Source organism: Schistocerca americana, chromosome 4 (genome assembly GCF_021461395.2).
Source record: "Schistocerca americana isolate TAMUIC-IGC-003095 chromosome 4, iqSchAmer2.1, whole genome shotgun sequence".
Lineage (NCBI taxonomy): Eukaryota > Metazoa > Arthropoda > Insecta > Orthoptera > Acrididae > Schistocerca > Schistocerca americana.
Window position 1 is genome coordinate 258827057 of NC_060122.1, and position 25228 is coordinate 258852284.

General features: G+C 41.5%; 1 protein-coding gene across 1 annotated transcript in view; it reads right to left on the reverse strand.

The window, feature by feature from the left end:
- Positions 1 to 316: 316 nt before the first annotated feature.
- Positions 317 to 25228, reverse strand: part of LOC124613392 — a 74779-nt gene continuing 49867 nt past the window's right edge. Inside the window, exons 4-5 of the mRNA XM_047142094.1 lie at positions 9183 to 9308; positions 317 to 448 (exon numbers count right to left, since the gene is read on the reverse strand). Coding sequence (XP_046998050.1) covers positions 338 to 448; positions 9183 to 9308 — 237 coding nt within the window. The 3' untranslated portion in view covers positions 317 to 337. The remainder of the gene's footprint in view (positions 449 to 9182; positions 9309 to 25228) is intronic.

A 25228-nucleotide genomic window follows, 5' to 3' on the forward strand; every position in this document is an offset into this window, starting at 1 on the left:
TTCACAGCTACTTACAAATACCGAAAGGTAGTTGAACCTTTTGATATACACAGTGTATCTGTAGGATAAGACTTTACAATAACAAATCGTGTTTTGACGAACCCAGAAAACATATTGAGTTCTAGAGTGTGACCTGAAAATAACAGTGAAGTATTTAAAATCAAATTTCTGAATCATAATTTCCACGAGTTATATCTCTTTATTCAAAACAGATATCGTTTTACGTTTTATGCTGTCAGTATCCCTGTCACAACAATAATGATATTAAATGTAAACGCACGGTGCTTCGTGTGTCAACGCAAATTTTTCATCAGTGCTTCATTACTACGATAGGACTCTAAAGTGGAAACTCCATCGAGTCGACTATCTGTTGCAGGATAGATGGGAACACATCACTGCACCAGGTCACTACGTCGTCCCAGAAGATGTAGCCAGTCTCGAAACGAGCCTACAAATAAAAAAAAAGTCCATGTAATGAAAGCAAAACATAGCATGTATAAGAAGAACTGTACTGAGTGTGCTGAATATGGTAGACGTGGCGCTGTGTACCAATTAATGCTCTCCATCTTCGGAAGTATAGTGTGAGCGTATTATCTTTATGGCTACAATAGTATATCTGTGTAAACTGGCCTTACTTGCTCCACATAAGAAGTTGTCCATTTAAACAAATCTGAACATGTAAAAAATTCCAGTTGACAATAATATACTCTATTATCCTAAAACTACTTTCATAATTGAAAATAAGGACTTCCTGTCAGGATTCCAGAATAACCTTGTGTACAACATGAGCTTGAGCTGTAATTTATTTGGAGACAGTAAAAAGTTATCTCGAAGGACATGCATAACATTTCTTAAATATAAAAATGAAGGGAAAGTACTGCTACTTATGGCTGCACTCTAAATGATGGGTATGATGACGCAATGGAAAATTCTTAATAACTCCGGCTGATTTGAGAAATAAAGAGTTAAAGACGCGTAATTGCTATGGTAAAAACACAACGACATTCCAGCACGGAATCATACATACAAATACACTGAAGAGCCAAAGAAGCTGGTACAGTTGCCTAATATTGTGTATGGTCGCCGCGAGCACGTGAAATTGCCGCAAAATTACATGGAATGGACTCGTGCTGGAGGGAACTGATGTTATGAATCCTGCAGGGCTCTCCATAAATTCGTAAGAGAACGACGGGGTGAAAATCTCTTCTGAGCAGCACGTTACAAGGCATTCGAGACATGATCAATAATGTTCATGTCAGGGGAGTTTGGTGGCGAACGGAAGTGTTTGAGCTCAGAAGAATGTTCCTGGAGCCACTCTGTAGCAATACTGGACGTGTGGAATGTCGCATTATCCTGCTTGAATTGCCCAAGTCCGTCGGAATGCACAATGGACATGAATGGATGCAGATGATCGGACGGGATGCTTACGTTCATGTCATCTTTCAGAGTCTTATCTAGATCAGGGGCCCATATCATTCCAACTGCACACACCATTACAGGGCCTCCACCAGCTGGAACGGTCCCCCACTGAAATGCACGGTCCATCGATTAATGAGGTTGTCTCCTTATTCGTACACGTCCATCCACATGATACAATTTGAAACGAGGCTTGACGGACCATCCAACATGTTTCCATTCATCAACGGTCCAACTTCGGTATTGACAAGCCAAGGCGAGGCGTACAGCTTTGTATTCTGCAGTTACCAAGGATACAAGAGTGGGCCTTCGGCTCAGGAAGCCGAAATCGATGATGTTTCGTTGAATGGTTCGCAGGCTGACACGTGTTGCTGGCCCAGCTTTGAAATCTGCTGCAATTTGTGGAAGGGTTGCACTTCTGTCACGTTGATGGATTTTCTTTAGGCGTCGTTGATCCTGTTGTTGCAGGATCTTTTTTCCGGCCGCAGTGATGTCGGAATTGATGCTTTACCGGATTCCTGATGTTCACTGTACACTTGTGAAATGATGGTGCGAGGAAATCCCTACTTCGTCGCTACCTCGGAGATTCTGTGTCCCATCGTCCATGCGCCGCCCATAACACCATATTCAAACTCACTTAAATCTTGATAACCTGCCATTGTAGCAGCAGTAACCGATCTAACAACTGCACCAGACACTTGTCTTATATAAGCGTTGCCGAACGCAACGGCGTGTTCCACCTTTTTACATGTCTCTGTATTGGAATAAGCATGCCTACACCAATTTCTTCGGCGCTCTAGTGTATATCGCCTATTTGCTGCCCTCGGCAGCGCCACCGGGAATTCGAGCTGAAGGGTGCCTTCTTCATTATGGTACTAATTAAACGGTTCCACACCCATCATTGCAGAGTTACAAAACAATCCCGGTTACTTGAACTCATAGATTCTTGATATTAAATAACGCCGTAGACCGGTAGTTACGAACATGGTGGTAATTATCCTGTGTGGTAGTTACCGTCTGAGATCTCTACCGTCTGTATTCAGGTGGACTCCATTATCTTACAGGTAAAGTTCTTCTTCTTTACCATCATGGTCACTCAGCTATTCGACATCAAAGGCTCGCTATCGGCTCCTCTGGATTTCCATGCACTGGGCATGCCAGTGTTACACATTATTGCTGCTCAGGCGTATTTTGTTATGTGGTACACCGGCTTTTTATTACGTCATCTCGATTTTGCCGTAGCAAGCAGGGGGCTTAAGAATACTCCTGACGACTTACAGCCACCGCTTCCTACAGCAGGAGTATAAGATAAATCCTTTACACGTGATTCAAGTGTACATAATAACTGCTAAAAGTGGTGTCACCAGACATCTTAAAACACGTAAGACTATTGTCGTCTGGGCAACGCAATTTCGAGTGTCCGATGGCAAGGTTTCGTGATGGTCCAATCAGTGTTACGCTAGCATGTTCAGGGAGGGAACTCATAAACACACCAACGGGTAAGAAGAAGAGACAAAATTGGATAATCTGTTGGTCTCAGTGCTTAATAAACAACGCTGGTGAGCTTCTGTAAAGTTTGGAAGGTAGGAGACGAGGTACTGGCAGAAGTAAAGCTGTGAGGACGGGGCGTGAGTCGTGCTTGGGTAGCTCAGTTGGTAGAGCACTTGTTCGAGTCTCGGTCCGGCACACAGCTTTAATCTGCCAGGAAGTATCATATCAGCGCAAACCCCGCTGCAGAGTGAATATTTAATTCTGGGAACGTACACTCTTCTATCGTACAAGCTCCATGTAACACATTCGGAAATTTGTGGTTAGGTCATGTAGGACCAAACTGCTGAGGTCGTAGGTCCCTATCCTTACACACTACTTAATCGAACTTAAACTAACTTACGCTGAGGCAACACACACACCCATGCCCGAAGGAGGACTCGAACCTCCGACGGGTGGTTGGGGGGGGGGGGGGGGGAGGCGAGCTGCGCTAGCCGTGGCAACGCTCCCAAGACCACGCGGCTACCCCTCACGGCTAACATCTTCGATAACAACCTGAATAAAGCGAGTGTGTAATGAAAGTTCTGTTTCGCCTTCAGCAAAAGCATACACTAATAAACGGCGGCCGCTATTGTATTGATTCATTCAAGCAAGGATTCCAATGTCCACAATTACGAAGGAAACAGTATATAAAATTAAAAATTTTAAACTCTACGCCCTCACATACACTATTATTCTGCGATGGTCTTAAAGAGAAGAGTAAATACACCGAAGCGCCAAAAAACTAGTATAGGCATGTATATTCAAGCACAGAGCTACGTTAACACGGAGAATATTGCGCCGCGGTCGGCACCCCTATATAACACAACAAGTGTCTGGCGCAGTTTTTAGATCAATTACTGCTGCCGCAATGGCAGATTTAAGTGAGATTGCAAGAGGTGTTAAAGTCCGCGCATGATCGATGGGACTCAGCATCTTCGAGGTAGCGATGAACTGGGAAGAATTTCACGAATGTACTGCGAATATCAGCAATCGGTAAAACATCAGATGTCCGAAATCGCTGCGGCCAGAGAAAGACCTTGCAAGAACGGGAGCAACGAGGACTAAAGAAAATCGTTAAACATGACAGAAGTGCAACCCTTCCGGAAATTACTGCATATTTCAATGCTAGGCCATCAGCAAGTGTCAGCGTGCGAACCATTCAACGAAACATCATCTACATGGGCTTTCGGAGCCGATGGCCCACTCGTGTACGTTTATGACTGCACGACACAGAGCTTTACACCTCGCCTGGGCTCCTCATCACCGACATTTGACTGTTGATGTCAGGAAACATGTTGTCTGGTCGAACGAGTCGCGTTTCAAATTGTATTGAGTGTATGGACATGTAGGGGTAGGGAGACACCCTCTTGAATCCATGAACCATGCATGTCAGTGGGGGCTGTTGAAGCTGGTGAAGGCTCTGTAATGGTGCTAGGCGTATGCAGTTTGAGTGAGATGGCAAGCATGATATTTCTAGATATGACTCTGAAGGGTGAGACGTACGTATGCAGGCTGTCTGATCACCTGCATCCCTTCATATCCACTGTGCATTTCGACGGACTTCGGCAATTCCAGCAGGACAACGCTACACTCCACACCTCCATAATTGCTACAGAGTAGTTCCAGGAACACTATTCCGAGTTAAACACTTCCGTTGGCGGCCAAACTCCGCAGACGTGAATATTATTGAGCATATCTGGGATACGTTGCAACGTGCTGTGCAGAAGTCTCTACTCCCTCGTAAGCATTTATGGACAGCCCTGCAGGATTCATGGTGTCAGTTCCCTCCAGCACTACTTCAGAGATCAGTCGAGTCCATGCAACGTCGTTTCCGGCGTTTCTGTGTGCTCTCGTGGGCCCTACACAATATTAGGCAGGTGTAACAGTTAATTTGGCTCTTCATTGTATGATGTCCATAACACAATTCGGCACGGTTCTGCGTCTTTTTCAGCAATGCGATGATGTTAAAACACGACTATTGTGTCGTTCTAATAAACAGTTTGACATTTTGATCTCACTAAACAGATTTGTGTTTTAGAATGAACATACTTCACCTTAATAGGCTTTGAGGATGTCTCGTGCAATAGGGGAAATAGCATAGGCGCAGAATCATGCCTTAGACAACGTCCTAATCTCCACGAATAATTATCACCGAGGATGTAGACCCGGTTGTTAAAACTTTTATTATGTGTTCAAATTTTCTCACTTTGGATCCTGAATGTACCAATCCCTCGCATATGTGATTAATATATAAATCTTCCTATGGATTCTGAGCTACAGACTTGATACGATTCTTTTGTTCTCATATGCTGACAGCAACGATATTTATATATATTTATTCAGATGTACTAAGTTAATCAATAAATCTAAAATAATCTGATAGGTAGTAGTCATTTTTTTAATTCTGGATCATACAGGTTAACTACTAAGCTACATATATCTCTAAAAGCAGTGTACTCTTCTCCTTTGCTAACCTCTTTTCTTTACCATAGTACTCCACGAAAGTTGTCGAATAATACTCAGAAAACGAAATCTCTTAGGTTTGATATTTTTTTTTTGAAAATATAATGAATGAAATAGACGGATAATTATGGTGAAATATAGTAAAATAAGAAGTAGTCAAATGGAAACAAGACAGATCGAAAAAGTAACTAAACTGTTTCAATTTTTCAAAAGTAATCGCCATAAATGTTGATACATTTCTCCCAAATGTCTTCATGGAGAAATGTTTACGGTAGCCTGTGGAAAAATGACTGTGCCTTGGCGGCCACCATTTCGTCCGAAGCAAATCTACCGCCACGAATATCTGTCTTCATAGCTCCAGAAATATCGAAGCCCCATGAGGAGGTGTAGAGGATGTATAAGGGCTTTCCAGAGAAACTTCTGCAGTTTGGTCGAGAAAACCTTGGCATCTTGTGAGCCGTGCAGTTGCTTGGATCGAAGAGGTGCCCACCTGGGTACAATAATGGTTCGTAGGCAACCGAAAACATTTCTTCATGAAGTCACTGACAGCCTTGCCTCATAGTGGCATAAATGTATTAACAGTTATGGTGATTCCTTTTGAAATCAGTTAACTTATTTTTTCCGTGTCCCTTCCTTTTCTTTCGACTGCCCCTTGTAATTACAGCAACTGTTATCACTGGTATGTGTGGGCTGCGTATATTTCAAAATACACATGACACGGATTGCCAGTTTAGTTTGCTACTTTATTTTGTTTCAGTACGCGGCCTCATATGGGCTCGGGGTAACTTGTCGCCTGTAATAGTATCTGGCTTTTTGAGGCAAAAATTTTAAAAGAAGCTCAACGGACCAAACAAAGGCAAACAAAAACCAAGTAATATAATTAGATGGTGGAACATTTACAAATGTATTATAATCTACAGACAGCGTAATGTTTGAATGGTATTTACATATAATTAAACCGTTCATTTAATTCGTTTTTAATTGAAAACAAAAATTTATATTGTAAAAGAAAAACAATAAAAATGTATATGAAACATGTTCCAAAAAGAATTTGTTCTCAAAAAGGAGCGCTCTACTTTCATTAAAATGCGAAGGTCCTTTAGTGGAGGAAAACTGTATTTGGGGAGGGGAACGTTAGGTATCTTGAAGGATTGAAACATAGGTTCCGTTGAGTAGTATCTGTGGAAATGAAGGTTAGGATGGATGGTGGGAAGATAAAAAAACAAGGAAGAGGCTGAGGTGTGATTAGTGTCATGGTACGAGGAGGAGTAAGGACAAGGAAAGCTGGAAGATGGATGGGGGGAGCCCTAATGTGAGGTAAGATAAATGGAAAAGTGTTATAGCTGACAGGGTGGTCAAATATCGACGATTTTTGGGAGCGAGAATCGGTAGAAGTTGGGAGAGAATATGGTGTATGTGTGTGTGTGTGTGTGTGTGTGTGTGTGTGTGTGTGTGTGTGTGTGTATGTGTGTATGTGTGTATGTGTGAGTGTGTGTGTGTGTGTGTGTGTGTGTTTGTGTTTGTGTTTGTGTATGTGTATGTATGTCTGTGCCTGAGCGAGCGAGATAGAGAATATAGAACAGAGAATCGGTATAAGTTGGAAGAGAATATGTTGTGTGTGTGTGTGTGTGTGTGTGTGTGTGTGTGTGGGTGTGTGTGTGTGTGGGGGGGGGGGGCGGGTGGGTGGGTGGGCGCGTAAGAGTAGGATTGGTGGTATATATGGGCAGGCACGTGGCAAAGTACCAGAACTGGAAAGCAGAGGACAGCCAATAAGAATGGAGAAAGGTTGTAGATAGTGTAGGTTGTATGGGGCAGTTCAGTACGTGGAAAGAGAAATGGAAAATTGATTAAGCGGTAAAGGATCAGTGTGGGAGAAGGTAAACGGAAACGGAAAGTGGGCTGAGTGCGTAGCGTTCAAGGATTTGGAAGGAGTAATGTAATGTTTTTTTGGGGGCGAATGTCAGAACAACATTGATGTAGGAGACGATAAGTTGGGTCAGTAGGGGAGGAGGATAATGAGGATGGATTGCAAGACTTGATGGTTGGTATAGCTTCAGGTACTGTGCGCTTTCCTGTGTCGGAATCCCTATGTCAGATTATCAGTCATGGTTTTGTTACATTGGCTAGCCTGAAAGTCTCTTCTTGAAAGTGCTTTTACGCACTTTTGCTCACTTTTTTAGACAAATGGCATAATACTTCTTCATCTCAGCCTTAGTAACATCATACGTAGATAAAATGAGAAATATTCACAGAACAAAGATGACACCGTTTGTAGAGTGATGGCACACTTAACTTCCTCCCCTTTGAGTAACCGATGCTTGTAACAACTGAAAGGGTGACATATTACTGAACCAGAGTAAATTAAGTGCAGTTCTAAATGAATAATGTATTACAAACAGCTGTAACTATTTGCCGATAATAATTACAGAAAATGTAAAAGGAGGATGAAAATCTCGATCCTTATGCAAGCGCAGTGAATCGGAAGTCGGCACATAAGAGATAATACTTAAAAGAAGAGTTCCGGGTTATCAGAGAAAATGGCGGATCTCACGCAGGTGGTATTCTCAGAGACAGAATTTGACAATCGTTGATTGATCATAAAAGTACACAGAAAATTTCATGGGAAATACAGTTAAGCGTCTCCAAGGCCAACTTCCAGTGGCATCGTCAGTTAGAAGAAAGATTTGGCTACTTTCGTCATTACAAAACTAAGAAAGAGTTTACCTTTCTTTTAAACACAGTAAATGGAAATCAACGTATTGTACCAGCAGAGAGCCAAATGCCACACGCAATGGTTCGGTGAGCTCTGAATACAAAACTGAAAATGAAAAAGTTTGCCTACATAATTAAGATTTTACAGGAATTGACACAGCAAGACAACATCAAACGTACGAATTATGCTCTGTCATCGCCGGAAGCCATAGAAGAAGTATATGCTGCACCTCATTTTCAACGATGAGACCACTCTCCAGGTTGTGTAAGTGGAAGGTTCAACATGGAGAACACCAGAATACGACGACCGAAAAGCCATTCTGTGTAACTGAACATGAAAGTGCTCTGTGTGATGTCATCACAAAAATTGCACGCTCTATTTTTCTTTCTTTGAGGTGAGTATTTCAACAAACATTTGCCTGGATATGCATGATCAATGCCTGACGACATAATTTCATACGGATTCCACGGCCTGCATTTCTCAGTAAGGTGGAGCGCCCATCTTACAATGTAGTACGAAGATTATCACATTTTTAAATCAGTATCTTCCAAATCTTTGGATAGTGTAGGAGATGACGACGCTGTGTTGCTCCCTCACCGACGTAAATATCCGGACCTGACACTCATGTGTTTTTATAACGTTGAGTGAAAGACGTTGTGCCGAAAACAATTCGGGATAATGCAATGCGCAAATCTGATGCTCTCTCGTCAATGGCACAGACATGTTTCAGAATATATGCTGTGAAATCAATCATTTTAATGTTGTCCGTCTGAGAAAAGAGTCTTACCCATCATATGTAAACGACATACACAAATTTGAATTAGTTCTTACATTCTTTGCAATTCTCATCGCCGTAAAGGTGTAGAGAAATGGCTATAGCCGTCTGTAACCGATTTATCCATTTTAACTACTTTAATGAGTCATAGCCAATAAGTGAGACATCAGCTGTAGAAAAAGATTTGAATTGGAGTGCCAGCAGTACACAAAACGTAAGAAACAAAAGAAAAAAACGGCCCCTTGATTTGGAAGGAGTCGATAAAAACAATTTAGCGTTACTCACCACCCTGGCAAGAGCACTTGTTACGTTGGTGTCAGGAACATAAACGGTATAGTTCGCTGATGAGGTGTTCGACACCGCAGCTGATGCTTTCGGTGTAGATCCCTCCACTGTCGTGTTGCGTTGCACCTGCAGCAGAAAATTATGTAAGCTTCTTGTTTAATTTACTTCATTTGTAAAGCCGAAATAGCTATCTAGTTAAGAATGAAAGAAGAGCGTGGTTTATTACCCTATAATTACAGACAGGAGCAGACCGACGGATTAGCGAAGGATAGTACTGTACTAAGCGGTGCTACAATCCAAAACCTAATTCTGGATAGCGGTCCCTCCTTCCTCCAGACTCCCAGAATAGTCTGCTATTCTCCATCAATATCCTGACACAAAGTAGACATGACGTGCTGTACATTTGACAGCAAAGAAAGTGGGCCACTGCTGGATGGGACCAACATAACACACCTACATCGTAGGTCCTCTAAACACCAAAACCCTGTGGGGTACAGTCGTTCCAGTGTACACAATAGTTATCACAAGAGATATAACTAACACCGCGATAAAATAAATTTTAGGAAACACGTTATTAGAGATGAGACAGCACTTAACGCTTGTAAACTGAACTTCATTACAATAAGTGACACTGCAGAAGTCTAATCACACCCATTAAATGACATGAAGAGTTATTGTTTGTGACCCGAATTTCAACCGACCGTTAACCAAACAGTGCTCGCACGTCGGATCAAGAATCGAGTAGGTGTAAGGACACGTAAAATATCAAAGTGTCCACCAGTGTCCAGTTTACAAGGTCGAATGTCCGAACCTGCAAGTAAATGACGACACATTTAGGAATGCGCCGGTAACCCAATGAAGCTTATACTACCATGAGAAGTAACCACGAAAGGTATCTAATAAATTGCAACATACAAGTGTGAAACGCCATGAAGTAAAGTTGTAGTGATGGACAGGGAGTAGAACCCAGTGTCTATATGAACTGTTATCTATGCACAACCAGATGTCAGATATTAAATATGTTCGCCAACAGCGTGATATTGCAACCTGAACAAAGATACAAATGATTCTGCTTTGGCAGGAATTCGAAAACAGCACCTTTCGCTGTTGTTCTACAACTGCGAATAGACATTAAATATTTATTATTTCTTCACCATCAGCGAGATGTGCACATGTTCGGCTCGAGGTAACACAATGAAAAGATGTTTGTTGCCTGGGACTGCAACCCCGCGAATTTCGTCGTCGTTTACTCCACATGAAGAGGTGTCAACTAACAAATTCTCTTTCAATAGTAGTTAGGATCGCGTCGTTCTTAGAAACCTGGACGAGTTTGGCATCGTGAGGAAACAACGAAGTGATGGCACACTACCATCTTGAAGGATTCCAATTCAGAGAAAAATAGGAATCGGAGCTCGAATCCCTGTCTAGAGCCAATATTTTCTAAATCTCAAGGTCACTTGAAATAAAAATTGAGAGTGGCACCAATGGTCTAGATATAGTGTCTTTGATTGATAACCAAAACTTCCTCGGATCTGGGTTCGATTTCTTAAATCAGTGGGGGAAGTGGTAACAAGACGACTATTCATGTTGATGTGTAGAATGTATGCGTCTGGCGACATACAATCTGACTTTCGGAAAAGTATCATCAACACAATTCCGAAGATGGCAACAGCTGACAAGTGCAAATATCGCACAATCAGCTTAACAGCTCATGCATCGAAGTTTCTCACAAGAATAATATATAGAAGAATGGAAAAGAAAATTGAGTATGTGTTAGATGACGATCAGTTTTGCTTCAGGAAAGCTAAAGGCACCAGAGAGGCCATTCTGAAGTTGCGCTTGATAATGGAAGCAAGACTAAAGGAAAATCAAGACACGTTCATAGGCTTTGTCGACCTGGAAAAAGCGAATGGCAGTGTAACATGGTGCAAGATGTCCGAAATTCTGAGGAAGATAGGGGTAATCTGTAGGGAGAGACGGGTAATATAAATATGTACAAGATCAGAGAGTGGACGACCATAAACGAAATGCTCGGATTAAAACAGATGTGGGACAGGGATGTTGCCTTTCGCCCCTACTGTTCAATCTGCGCATCGAAGAAGCAATGATGGAAATAAAAGAAAGGTTCAGGAATGGAAGTAAAATTCAAGGTGAAATGATACGATTCGCTGATGACATCGCTATCCAGACTGAAAGTGAAGACGATGTACATGATCTGCTAGATGGTATGAACAGTGTAATAACTACAGGATATGGACTGAGAGTAAATCGAAGAAAGACGAAAGTAATGAGAACTTAGCAGAAATGAAAACAGCGGGAAACATAGTATCAGGATTGATGGTCACGAAGTAGATGAAGTTAAGGAATTATACCACCCAGGCAGCAAAATAACCAATGATGGACGGAGTAATGGGGTCAACAAAAGCAGACTAGCACTGTCGAAAAGGGCGTTCCTGACCAAGAGAAATCTACCAATATCAAACATAGGCCTTAATTTGAAGAAGAGATTTCTGAGAACATACGTTTGGAGTACAGCATTGTACGGTAGTGAAACATGAACTGTGGGAAGCCGGAACAGAAGAGAATCAAAGCATTGGAGGTCTGGCGCTACAGACTAATGTTGAAAATTAGGTGGAATGGTAAGGTAACGTATGAGGAGTTTCTGTGCAGAATCAGAGCGGAAAAGAATATGTGGAAAACACTGACAAGGAGAAGGAACAGGATGATAGGACATCTTTTAAGACAACAGGGACTGACATCCATAGTAGTAGAGGGACTATAGAGGGCAAAAACTGTAGAGGAAGACAGAGATTGGAAGAATCCAGCAGATAATTGAGGCCATAGGTTGCAAGTGGTACTCTGAGATGAAGAGGTTGGCACAGGAGAGGAAGTGACTGCGGGCCGCATCGTGGCAGTCATAAGACTGATGATGCAAAACGAAATGACCTTATATGACGATTGTTTTGTGAACAAAAATACCATTACTATGGCAAGAAAGCTTACTAGAGACAGAATTTCTGCAAGCAGCGACTTCCGCTCTGATAACCAAAACTAATCCAACTCTACACCTGAATAGTGTAAATTCGCGTAGTCGTTTTTCTTCCGTTTTTGTTTTGAACGGCCAGTGTCGGTTGGTCACAGTCAGTGTGCTCCCTGCCGCCGTTGGATAAGCAGCTGAGCAGCAAGTCGTATACTCCTAGCTCAATCATTTGTTACATAGTTTAATTCGTAATTTCTTTGCGTGTTTTTGGTACTTGCATTGTTTAATTCATTAATTTCGGGCGTATTATAGTATTTGAGAGTTGCCGCCGAGCAGTGTCAGCAGTGCGCAAGTAGCAGCATTACTGCATTTACTAGGCAATCTTGTATTTTAATAACCGTTTAAATTTTGTTGATTTGTTTGCGCTCTCTGTAGATTAGATCAGACGTTCTTTGCAAAACAGTTTTTAGTATGGATAGGGACTGCAACTGCTGTGTTCGGATGCAGGCTGAGTTGGCATCCCTTTGCTCCCAGCTTCAGGCAGTGTTGGCTTCGGTCACACAGCTTGAGGCTGTTGCCAATGGGCATCACTGTGGGGGTCCGGATGGGGGTTTGTCGGGGACAGCCAGCTCGTCCCACGCATCCCTTGATCGGACTACGACTGTGATTACCCGGGATACTGCCCGCATTGAGGTTGATCCCTCACCTGTGGTAGAGTGGGAGGTCGTCTCCAGGTGTGGCAGGGGGCGAAAGACATTCCGGAGGGCTGAACGGAAAGCCTCTCCAGTTTGTCTGACGAACCGGTTTCAGGCTCTGTCTCAGGCTGATACTGATCTTCGCCCTGACATGGCTGCTTGTCCTGTTCCAGAGGTTGCCCCTCAGTCTGCAAGATCCGGGCAGTCGCAGAGGGTGGGCTTACTGGTAGTTGGGAGCTCCAACGTCAGGCGCGTAATGGGGCCCCTTAGGGAAATGGCAGCAAGAGAGGGGAAAAAAACCAATGTGCACTCCGTGTGCATACCGGGGGGAGTCATTCCAGATGTGGAAAGGGTCCTTCCTTCCGGATGCCATGAAGGGTACTGGGTGTACCCATCTGCAGGTGGTCGCTCATGTCGGCACCAATGATGTGTGTCGCTATGGATCGGAGGAAATCCTCTCTGGCTTCCGGCGGCTAACTGATTTGGTGAAGACTGCCAGTCTCGCTAGCGGGATGAAAGCAGAGCTCACCATCTGCAGCATCGTCGACAGGACTGACTGCGGACCTTTGGTACAGAGCCGAGTGGAGGGTCTGAATCAGAGGCTGAGACGGTTCTGCGACCGTGTGGGCTGCAGATTCCTCGACTTGCGCCATAGGGTGGTGGGGTTTCGGGTTCCGCTGGATAGGTCAGGAGTCCACTACACGCAACAAGCGGCTACACGGGTAGCAGGGGTTGTGTGGCGTGGGCTGGGCGGTTTTTTAGGTTAGATGGCCTTGGGCAAGTACAGAAAGGGCAACAGCCTCAACGGGTGCGGGGCAAAGTCAGGACATGCGGGGACCAAGCAGCAATCGGTATTGTAATCGTCAACTGTCGAAGCTGCGTTGGTAAAGTACCAGAACTTCAAGCGCTGATAGAAAGCACCGAAGCTGAAATCGTTATAGGTACAGAAAGCTGGCTTAAGCCAGAGATAAATTCTGCCGAAATTTTTACAAAGGTACAGACGGTGTTTAGAAAGGATAGATTGCATGCAACCGGTGGTGGAGTGTTCGTCGCTGTTAGTAGTAGTTTATCCTGTAGTGAAGTAGAAGTGGATAGTTCCTGTGACTTATTATGGGTGGATGTTACACTCAACAACCGAACTAGGTTAATAATTGGCTCCTTTTACCAACCTCCCGACTCAGCAGCATTCGTGGCAGAACAACTGAGAGAAAATTTGGAATACATTTCACATAAATTTTCTCAGCATGTTATAGTCTTAGGTGGAGATTTCAATTTACCAGATATAGACTGGGACCCTCAGATGTTTAGGACGGGTGGTAGGGACAGAGCATCGAGTGACATTATACTGAGTGCACTATCCGAAAATTACCTCGAGCAATTAAACAGAGAACCGACTCGTGGAGATAACATCTTGGACCTACTGATAACAAACAGACCCGAACTTTTCGACTCTGTATGTACAGAACAGGGAATCAGTGATCATAAGGCCGTTGCAGCATCCCTGAATATGGAAGTTAATAGGAATATAAAAAAAGGGAGGAAGGTTTATCTGTTTAGCAAGAGTAATAGAAGGCAGATTTCAGACTACCTAACAGATCAAAACGAAAATTTCTGTTTATCGAAAAAGTTCAAGGCAATCGTAAAATACGTTTTAGACAGGTACGTGCCGAGTAAAACTGTGAGGGACGGGAAAAACCCACCGTGGTACAACAACAAAGTTAGGAAACTACTGCGAAAGCAAAGAGAGCTCCACTCCAAGTTTAAACGCAGCCAAAACCTCTCAGACAAACAGAAGCTAAACGATGTCAAAGTTAGCGTAAGGAGGGCTATGCGTGAAGCGTTCAGTGAATTAGAAAGTAAAATTCTATGTACCGACTTGATAGAAAATCCTAGGAAGTTCTGGTCTTACGTTAAATCAGTAAGTGGCTCGAAACAGCATATCCAGACACTACGGGATGATGATGGCATTGAAACAGAGGATGACACGCGTAAAGCTGAAATACTAAACACCTTTTTCCAAAGCTGTTTCACAGAGGAAGACCGCACTGCAGTTCCTTCTCTAAATCCTCGCACAAACGAAAAAATGGCTGACATCGAAATAAGTGTCCAAGGAATAGAAAAGCAACTCAAATCACTCAATAGAGGAAAGTCCACTGGACCTGACGGGATACCAATTCGATTCTACACAGAGTACGCGAAAGAACTTGCCCCCCTTCTAACAGCCGTGTACCGCAAGTCTCTAGAGGAACGGAGGGTTCCAAATGATTGGAAAAGAGCACAGATAGTCCCAGTCTTCAAGAAGGGTCGTCGAGCAGATGCGCAAAACTATAGACCTATATCTCTGACGTCGATCTGTTGTAGAATTTTAGAACATGTTTTTTGCTCGAGTATCATGTCGTTTTTGGAAACCCAGAATCTACTCTGTACGAATCAACATGGATTCCGGAAACAGCGATCGTGTGAGACCCAACTCGCTTTATTTGTTCATGAGACCCAGAAAATATTAGATACAGGCTCCCAGGTAGATGCTATTTTTTTTGACTTCCGGAAGGCGTTCGATACAGTTCCGCACTGTCGCCTGATAAACAAAGTAAAAGCCTACGGAATATCAGACCAGCTGTGTGGCTGGATTGAAGAGTTTTTAGCAAACAGAACACAGCATGTTGTTATCAATGGAGAGACGTCTACAGACGTTAAAGTAACCTCTGGTGTGCCACAGGGGAGTGTTATGGGACCATTGCTTTTCACAATATATATAAATGACCTAGTAGATAGTGTCGGAAGTTCCATGCGGCTTTTCGCGGATGATGCTGCAGTATACAGAGAAGTTGCAGCATTAGAAAATTGTAGCGAAATGCAGGAAGATCTGCAGCGGATAGGCACTTGGTGCAGGGAGTGGCAACTGACCCTTAACATAGACAAATGTAATGTATTGCGAATACATAGAAAGAAGGATCCTTTATTGTATGATTATATGATAGCGGAACAAACACTGGTAGCAGTTACTTCTGTAAAATATCTGGGAGTATGCGTGCGGAACGATCTGAAGTGGAATGATCATATAAAATTAATTGTTGGTAAGGCGGGTACCAGGTTGAGATTCATTGGGAGAGTGCTTAGAAAATGTAGTCCATCAACAAAGGAGGTGGCTTACAAAACACTCGTTCGACCTATACTTGAGTGTTGCTCATCAGTGTGGGATCCGTACCAGATCGGTCTGACGGAGGAGATAGAGAAGATCCAAAGAAGAGCGGCGCGTTTCGTCACAGGGTTATTTGGTAACCGTGATAGCGTTACGGAGATGTTTAATAAACTCAAGTGGCAGACTCTGCAAGAGAGGCGCTCTGCATCGCGGTGTAGCTTGCTCGCCAGGTTTCGAGAGGGTGCGTTTCTGGATGAGGTATCGAATATATTGCTTCCCCCTACTTATACCTCCCGAGGAGATCACGAATGTAAAATTAGAGAGATTAGAGCACGCACGGAGGCTTTCAGACAGTCGTTCTTCCCGCGAACCATATGCGACTGGAACAGGAAAGGGAGGTAATGACAGTGGCACGTAAAGTGCCCTCCGCCACACACCGTTGGGTGGCTTGCGGAGTATAAATGTAGATGTAGATGTACATAAATCATTAGCGAATGAACGTGTCTAATGTTGATTTTGGTTCACGGCACAGTGCTTCGTTCTTTACTTGGTGTTACTGTATGTGGCCGTTAAAAACTGGTATCCCTAGTTGGAATCGAACCCACATCTTAGTCATTACAAGCTAGCCTAAGTCCAACCACTGACCGAATTCACAAGTGTTAGCATCATGTTTTTTCTCAGTATGGGGTACGCTGCACGCCGTACGAAAAGTATTGACTTCCGCTTGAGCTGTGATTGTGAATAAATTATTCGTGGTCAGTGTCATGCAGTGCGAACACAACGCCGTGATATCACATACATCATTTTCCTTTGTTTTTAATCCTTTTTCCGTCTGTTCGCTAAGAGCATGTGTCTGACAGAACGTCAGGGACAATTTCGTTAATTTCCTAAATAGTCAGTTATAGAAAAATCTTGCCGAAACTTATTTGCGAGGGGCTCACGGCGTCAATTGATAAGATCAATTTCAGCACTGTCAGACAGCGGCCACGTGACACAGATAGGCGTCCGCCCAAGCGATCGCGACGCTACGGGCATAGAGCGTATGACTTAAACCGGACTTTTCTGCGCTCGAATTAGCAAGTATAGCATTGTGTACCATTATACTATGTTTTAGCATGCTCCGTGGCGATATTCTATGGCATGGTGATACAGGAGTATTTAACTATAGTCTTATTTTGTCAAGATTGTAGTATAGCTCGTGCCATGACAACTAGAATATTTCTGTTTTTTAGTCAGAAAACGGAATAAAGTCTAACATTTGTGACATCGTGTTCTGTTTGTGTTTAAACAAATGGTGAAAGCAGAGGAGGCGAATCGAAACACCCGTCCCCTATATGGAGTGAAAGGTATCTAGAATCTCAAGTCGTATCGTCTCTTGTACGATCGTCTTGAGATAGATTGATGACCGATATGAGACTCGCCGACACGATGACTTTGACTATAAGCTGTTCATTACTGCCCGTAAATTCAAAACATTTAAGAATTCTGGCAACGACATTCATCCACAAGCGTAGCGTCATCATTTCTCTCATTGTTTTCCTCCCAACTGCTCATTGGAGCACAGATTAGAATTTATGTGTGGCTACTTAGAGAATGAACCAGCTGTAAGAGTGCGATCGGTCGTTCACGATTGTCACAGTGAAGGAGAATTTTATCATGCCTTCCTCTCATCATATTGGTCTCAAGCTACTCAAGATCGCGTAAAACATGATGAAACACTTTGTACGATCTGAATTTTCCAGTCTTGTCAAATATTTTGAAGACATGTTGCACAACAATCAGTACCCGTCAAACCCATACAGCCCCTCAGAACGGCCGGCCGCGGTGGCCGAGCGAATCTAGGCGCTTTGGTGCGGAACCGCGCGACTGCTACGGTCGCAGGATCGAATCCTGCCTCGGGCATGGATGTGTGTGATGTCCTTAGGTTATTTAGGTTTAAGTAGTTCTAAGTTCTAGGGGACTGATGACCTCAGATGTTAAGTCCGATAGTGCTCAGAGCCATTTGAACCATTTTTTAGCCTTCAGAACGCATCCGCATTTGCTTAATCAAGTAGCCTGATTATTTAAGACATATTATTTTGGCAGGACGTTGCAAAGACGACATTGAAGCTTTTCAGGGACTCTCACAAGAATTAGAAATTGACACAGACAGTCGCGGGATGCGAAAACAGGAAAACAATCATTATAGGTCACTTCCGTCACAATTCCGTGATGACAGAAACAATAACTGGACATGACAAGGCTATTCTTACAACGCAAATCATGACCAAAACAGGCACCACCCATATGACAACCACTGGCTGAATAATAATAATCAAAGGGAAAGATCACCTCTCCGTGGTAATGACTATGAGAGAGACAATCAGAGAAACAGACAATATGGGAACCAAAATAATTATTATCAAGGGAGACAGAACACTTTCAGACGCAAAGGTCCACCGCGCACTTACGATTCCGGGAGAAATTCTTCACCACATGACCGACAAAAAAGAAACTATGGAAACTACCGACATAATGACAGACCTGAATTTCATCAGAACTGGCGGGATTCAAACAGGACAGGGCGCTCTCTGCAAGGTGAATTTATTGAAGTTAGGGCTCTAAATCCCAATAAAGACGCATGCCAACAAAGAAACAGTAGGCAAGAACTCACACCACTGGCAGTCACAAAACGTACTTATGAAGCTGACGACGTAGCTGCCGCGGCTAGTAATTACGTAAAAATGGAAGACATTAGGGACATCTTACTCCAGGAGCACGACGTAAAACAGAACAACATTGCATATCCAGCAATTCACATTACATTAAATGTTGTAAAATTTATGGCAGTACTTGACTCTGGCAGTCCCATTTCAGTAATTAGTGAAACAGCCTTTAGCAAATGCAACAAATCGAACGATTGCCCCAAGGTGCAATCTTAGGAAAAATTGTAGATGTACGCCAACAAACCAACTTAGAATTCCTTTGTCAAACCCACAGTTTCTCTATGAACTTCCTTATCGTTCCATTATTGTCAACAGCAATTACATTTGGAGTAGACTTTTTGAATCAATACAGAGCAATCTTAAACTTTCACGATGCTGAAAGAAGGTAAGTCAATAGCTCTGAAATTTGAAGATTGGCTCTCAAACCATTACGAGGAAATTAATCGGTTCTACCTACTGTTAGATAAAAGTTCGTAACTTGCGACGGAACTTGACACTAACAATCACTCTGCAAGTATTGACAGGGATAATACCGACGGCGTATTTGATACAAATGAGTTAATTGAGAATAAAATTCAAACAGTTGAGATTTGTAATGACACTGATAGGCAGGACCTTACTGAGATATTACAAGCTCATTCCACAGTTTTTACTCACAAAACAGGAACAATCAAAGGATTTCAATACCAATTTCGTGTTCGTGAGCATAATAAATTTTTTGGTAGACCATACGTCATTCCGGCACATTATAGGAATCGTGTTAGAACAGAAATACGATCTATGCTTGACGAGGGTATTATTGAGCCTGCAGTAAGCTCATACAACAATCCATTACATGTTGTTGAGAAGAAAAATGGATCGATCAGGCTTGTCTTAGATTCGAGACAAATGAATACTATCATCATTCCTGAAAGAGAGGCCGCAAACATTGGAAGAACTTCTTCAAAATTTGAATGGTGTAAAAGTGTTGCCTTCCATTCATCTCAGATCCAGGTTTTAACAGATCGAACTTCATCCAGAATGCAGAAAATACACAGCTTTCCTTTGTTTCGGCGTTTGTTATCAATTTCGGAAGCTTCCTTTTGGTTTGAACATTTCTTCGGCAGCATTCATTCGCTGGCTAAATTCCATATTACCTGAGTTCTTAAAACGTCACATCACCTTATATGTGGACGATATTCTAATAGCATAGGCCTCATGGGAACAACATAATCGCATCCTCAACAGTTTGTTACGTATTTTTGCAGAATCCGGAATTACAGTTAACTTGGAAAAGTCTGAATTCGGTCGGTCAAAGGTGAAGTTTTTGGGACATATTGTTTCTTCTCAAGGCATTCAGCCGGATCCTGAAAAGTTAGAAGCAATCAGAGCCATTCCAGTGCCACCTACAAAAAAAAAAAAAAAAAAGTCTGCAGTTTTCTAGGTCTCGTAAATTTTTACCATCGTTACACCACAACTTTGTTCTCTCACTGGAAAAAATACTATTTGGAACTGGGATGAACAGGCACAGATGGAATTCAATTCTTTGACAGAAGGGCTACTTAACGCGCCAATACTAGCTCATCCAGATCTGTCACAAGATTTCTGACTTAGCACGGATTTTTCTGAAGTCGGTCTTGGTGCCCATTTATTTCAAGAAGCTATAGAAACTGACATTACTGTTCAGAAAACCATTGCTTTTGCTAGCCGAGTGCTAACAAAATCTAAAAAAAATTATTCCGTACTGAATTAGAAGCTTTAGCTATCGTTTGGGCAGTAAACAAATTCCGTTTCTTTCTTTCTGGTAAGCACGTGATCATCGTGCATTAAAATTTCTTATGTCTTCAAAATTAAATCATGACAGGTTAAAACGTTCTGCAAGAATTCCACTTCACAATAGTCTACATTCCCGGCAAGGAGAACATTGTTGCGGACGCACTGTCACGCGCACCGGCTGGGCGTAAGAAAAGTAATACAGAAGGCGGCAACCTCGAAAAAAATTTCAATCTTCTTTACGTTCAGAAAGTCGCCTTTGAAACCTTCATCATCACATCTTTAAAGGATATTGCTCATGAACAAGATAAAGATCCGATTTGGAAAGACATCAAAGGTAAAAGGCATGAAAAGTCACACACAGACTCGGCATTATTATTTGGTTAGAAACAACATACTTTTCAAACGCTGCACTGTTGATGACAAGCTATGGGTACTTTGCGTTCCTGACGATTTTGTTAATAAGCCCATTTGGTACATTCATTTCAGCTGCGAACATTTTGGTCCACGAAAATATTATCATATTCTTCGGACGACTTGTTATTTTAACAATATGGAAAAGAGAATTCGAAGAGTCTTGTCTATTTGTAAACTTTATCAAAAGGCTAAACCATCTACTACGTCACAGCGTGCTCCGTTGTTTCGTATCACTCCTTCGAATTTAAAAGAATTTGCTGCTGTTGATCTCTTCGGACCCGTTGTCAGAACATCGAATGGATTTGCATACGTTTTAGTCGCTGTTGAACTTACTTCAAAATTTGTTTCTTTCACTCAGTTACGTAAAGCCACTGGACGGTCTGTATCCAACGCCTTTGTTAAAAATTTCTTACGTGATGTTGGACACGTTAGTAAAGTCATTTCAGAAAACGGATCACAATTGAGATCTGCTGTTTGGTCACGCATGCTTCAGAATCATAAAATCAAACCTGTTTTTATTTCATTGTACTCACCGCATTGTAACCCGTCTGAACGGATTATGAAAGAAATCAATAAGCTTTGTAGACTTTATTGTCACAGAAAGCATTAGTATTGGGACAGATATTTACACGTATTTCAAAACGTGCTGAATGAAATGCCTCATGACTCCACTGCTTTACCACTTGTTCTTGTACTGAACATTGAAGAACCACCAAACAGAATCAGAGAGCTTGTACCTTTTCTGAATACACGTAAACTTCGACACAAAGACATAATTTGGCTATTAAAAATATAAATTCTGCTGCAGACAAAAAGCGGAAACTACACGGTAAATCAAATGCAAAGAAACTATATATTGGTCAGAAAGTTGTCATTAAAGCTCATTCATTGTCACATAAGAAGAAACACTTGAGTCACAAATTCTTTCTGGTTTACAATGGACCTTACAGAATCCGACGTATACCACATGATAATTGCGTTGAAGTTGAAACTCTGCGTACTAAGAAGACTAAAGGTTTACACCACATTTCACAAGTAAAACCGTTTATTGAAAGATAATCTGCTTTTTAACTTAGTCTTTGCCATAAAGTTTTTCACTTCACGTCACTAGTACGCTTTGTCAGACTTAGAAACTGTTAACATGCAACAATGTTTGAACTTAACTATCCAGTCAAGAACCAAGAGAACTTATTTAAACAATAATTACGAATGCATTGTCACAGTGAACAGACGACACAGTGTTGTTATTTTTACATTCTTGCTTGTTAGTTGCAAGATTACATAACGAATGTATGGCTTACATACTTAGAACATATTCTGCTATTGAGATTTTAATGCAACATTTTGGTTTACTTGAAAAGACATTCTTTATTTGAAGTACTTTCTGTGACATTAAAGATGACTTAGAATTTGGTTTATTTGACAGCTACACGATTATACCACGACGCTACTAATGTGTGATCATATTTACATTGTTGCTTTTGCGGTGTATCTGTTTTATATCTGCACAGTTTTTCTGTATTATTCTGGAAAGTAAAACATGTTTTAGTAGTACCTTTTGTGGTATAACTACAATGAGGCAGCCTTTTCCGTAGCACAACAATACATTACAGTACAGTACTTTCTTCATCACGGCAATAAGCATAATAACTACGATATCTATACGCAAAGCACTTCATTTTTGTTTATGATGAGGTAAGTACATTGACTTCTGCGGAACTTTGTTTACGGAGAACGATAACTACGACACTTCTACATAATTATCTTACAGCAAGACGCACATTTAGCGCTACAGGACACGCATTTGAGTGATTGATTTTTGTAGTCATAACATTTATTTTTAAAGATTTTTGAATCACAAAGATACAAAGAAAGTTTTCGGTGATACATTTCATTCGATTGATGAAATCTGTAACACCTGGGGGTATAATTACATTAATCTTCAGGGGGTACAGGCCTATTTTGTCTGATATTTACTGAAATGCCTAATGAAATGATGAGAAACAATTTACGTCTATTGTCTTGCTAGTTGAGAGATTTTTTTACTGCCTTAGGAGATGCCATGTGGCTAATGAATGACGTTTCTTGTCTCTTTTGTTTAATATCTAGTTTCTAGTTCCACTGCAGCATTGGTTAAAATAAAATTTAATAGATGTACTAATATCGTTATTTTATGCCTACAGATCCATTAAATAATAATTATATGATCTACTTTCTAAAAAAATGGGAGGAGCACAAATAGACATTTCCCTTCACAGGAATTGTGTACATAATTTTTCAACGATTTGGTAACATTTTTGTCAGAGTAAGTTTTTGTGATGCATCACTATAGTGTTAAGATCTGACATAGGTATTAGACATTTCCTATCATTACTGTAATATTTTTTCTGCTTGAGCTTTGTCATGTTTAGGTAAAAATTACTGCATTTGCTGCTGCTGTTTGACAGGTATTGTGCTACTGAATTTTACCTTGTGTTAAGCCAGTTTTACTACTGATTTATTTATCTTGTTCTGCACATTGGCTCATATTAGTTGTAATGTTGCATTTGCTTTGCTAATTTATATTTATTGCTGCTAGCTTTGCCAATGTGCATTTTTTTGCCATTGCTGTTTGTGTTAATTGTTTTGTACCGCTACATTGCCTAGTCCCTTAGCTTATGCACCTGAACTCAGTAGATTTAATTTAGCTTGAGAGGGGGTAGGCTATATAAGAGGATGAGTTGCGATGAATTGGAAGAAATGCATTGAGAATTTATACGAAAAAGTTTGTAAAAAAAGAAGGTACTGTACAATGAAGAATAATTATTTTGAAAGAGGATATGAATAGGATACAGAAAGCAGGTATGGATAGGACTTTTTGGGAATATTGATGAACGAAGGGAGATCTCCAAAAAGTAAAGAAAGTTTTGTCTGCAAAAACTGCAGTAAAACAAACCCTTTCCTTTCCTTTTGTGTTGTTCCGCTATGTGTCTGTCTACCCTTCTGTATTTGTGTTCTTCCTGTCTGTATGTGTTTATCTGATAAGTGTTACGTTGTAGAGTTTTTCTAATAATATGTTATTCACCTTGTAAAGATGTTTAGACATTATTTATTCTGTTTTGTTTTAATCCTCTTATGTGAATTTGATGTTTCGAAAGTTGTTCTGATCTTTTATGTATTTACTTATGTTATAATTCCTGTAACACTGATTTATATGTTATTTCGATTCTTTTGTAAAGCCCTTATTTCTACAAATGTTATCTGTACTATTATGTTCTTTAATGACGTATTCTGTATCTTTATAATTGTATTCTTATGCCATAAATTTGTAATTGTATAGACACCAGTTCCTCAAATTAAGTTTCATTTCACTGCACACATTTCTGTTGGTCATATTGTATGCACAATATGTGAGAAAAAAAAAAGGACTGTTAGTGTTTGCACGTGTGTTGATTACTCAGCAAGGGACTGGTTAACAACATTGCTGGTTTTAAGGACATTTCAAAATTTGTATTTGTGATTGCACAAGTGGTGGTTCATGGACTTGCTATATTGTCCGCATGACTCTTTAATGGTGATTGTACACCCACACAGTCGCAACAGATGGCTGATGGCCATCTCTGTAAGGACTACAGTGGGTCTACACCTTTAATGGCCCACCAATACCACTATTTCTACAAGGACTGCAGTGGGTCTGCACCTCTGGTGGCCCACCAATACCATAATCTCTACCAGGACTACAATGGATCTGATCTGTGGTGACCTACCTATCAATATTCTTCAAAACATCGACTGACTCTGCTGTGGGTTTGCTCTGTTGTGGCCCATTACCTGCCCGCATGTCAAGAGTCTGCACTGTCTTTCCTTTGGAAGGACAACACTACTTCTTCAAGACTGCATCGAAATCCACTACTTCCGTGTTCATTTTCTTTTACTGATCAGACTTTGTGCAATGCAATTACTACTGTGATGAATGATCAGGACTCTCTTTATGAGAACAATTTTTGCTTTTGACCAACAGTGTATCAATATGTGTATGCATTTCATATCTTTGTTACTGTAATTATGAAAAATTTTATCAAATCATTATTGGCCAATGCCCAAAACAATTTGTAAAAATTTTTGTGGGGAGCATGGGGGCTATGTATGTAGGCTGTTTAGGTTTTTATGTTGGTAACGCCACGTAGCGCTCTGTATGAAAATCACTGACTGTGCTGTGCGCAGTCTGTGGCTGATTTGCTTTGTTGGAATATTTGCTATTGTAGTGTTGGGCAGTTGAAAGTGAACAGCGCGTAGCGTTGCGTAGTTGGAGGTGAGCTGCCAGCAGTGGTGGATGTGGGGAGAGAGATGGCAGAATTTTGAGAGCGGACGATCTG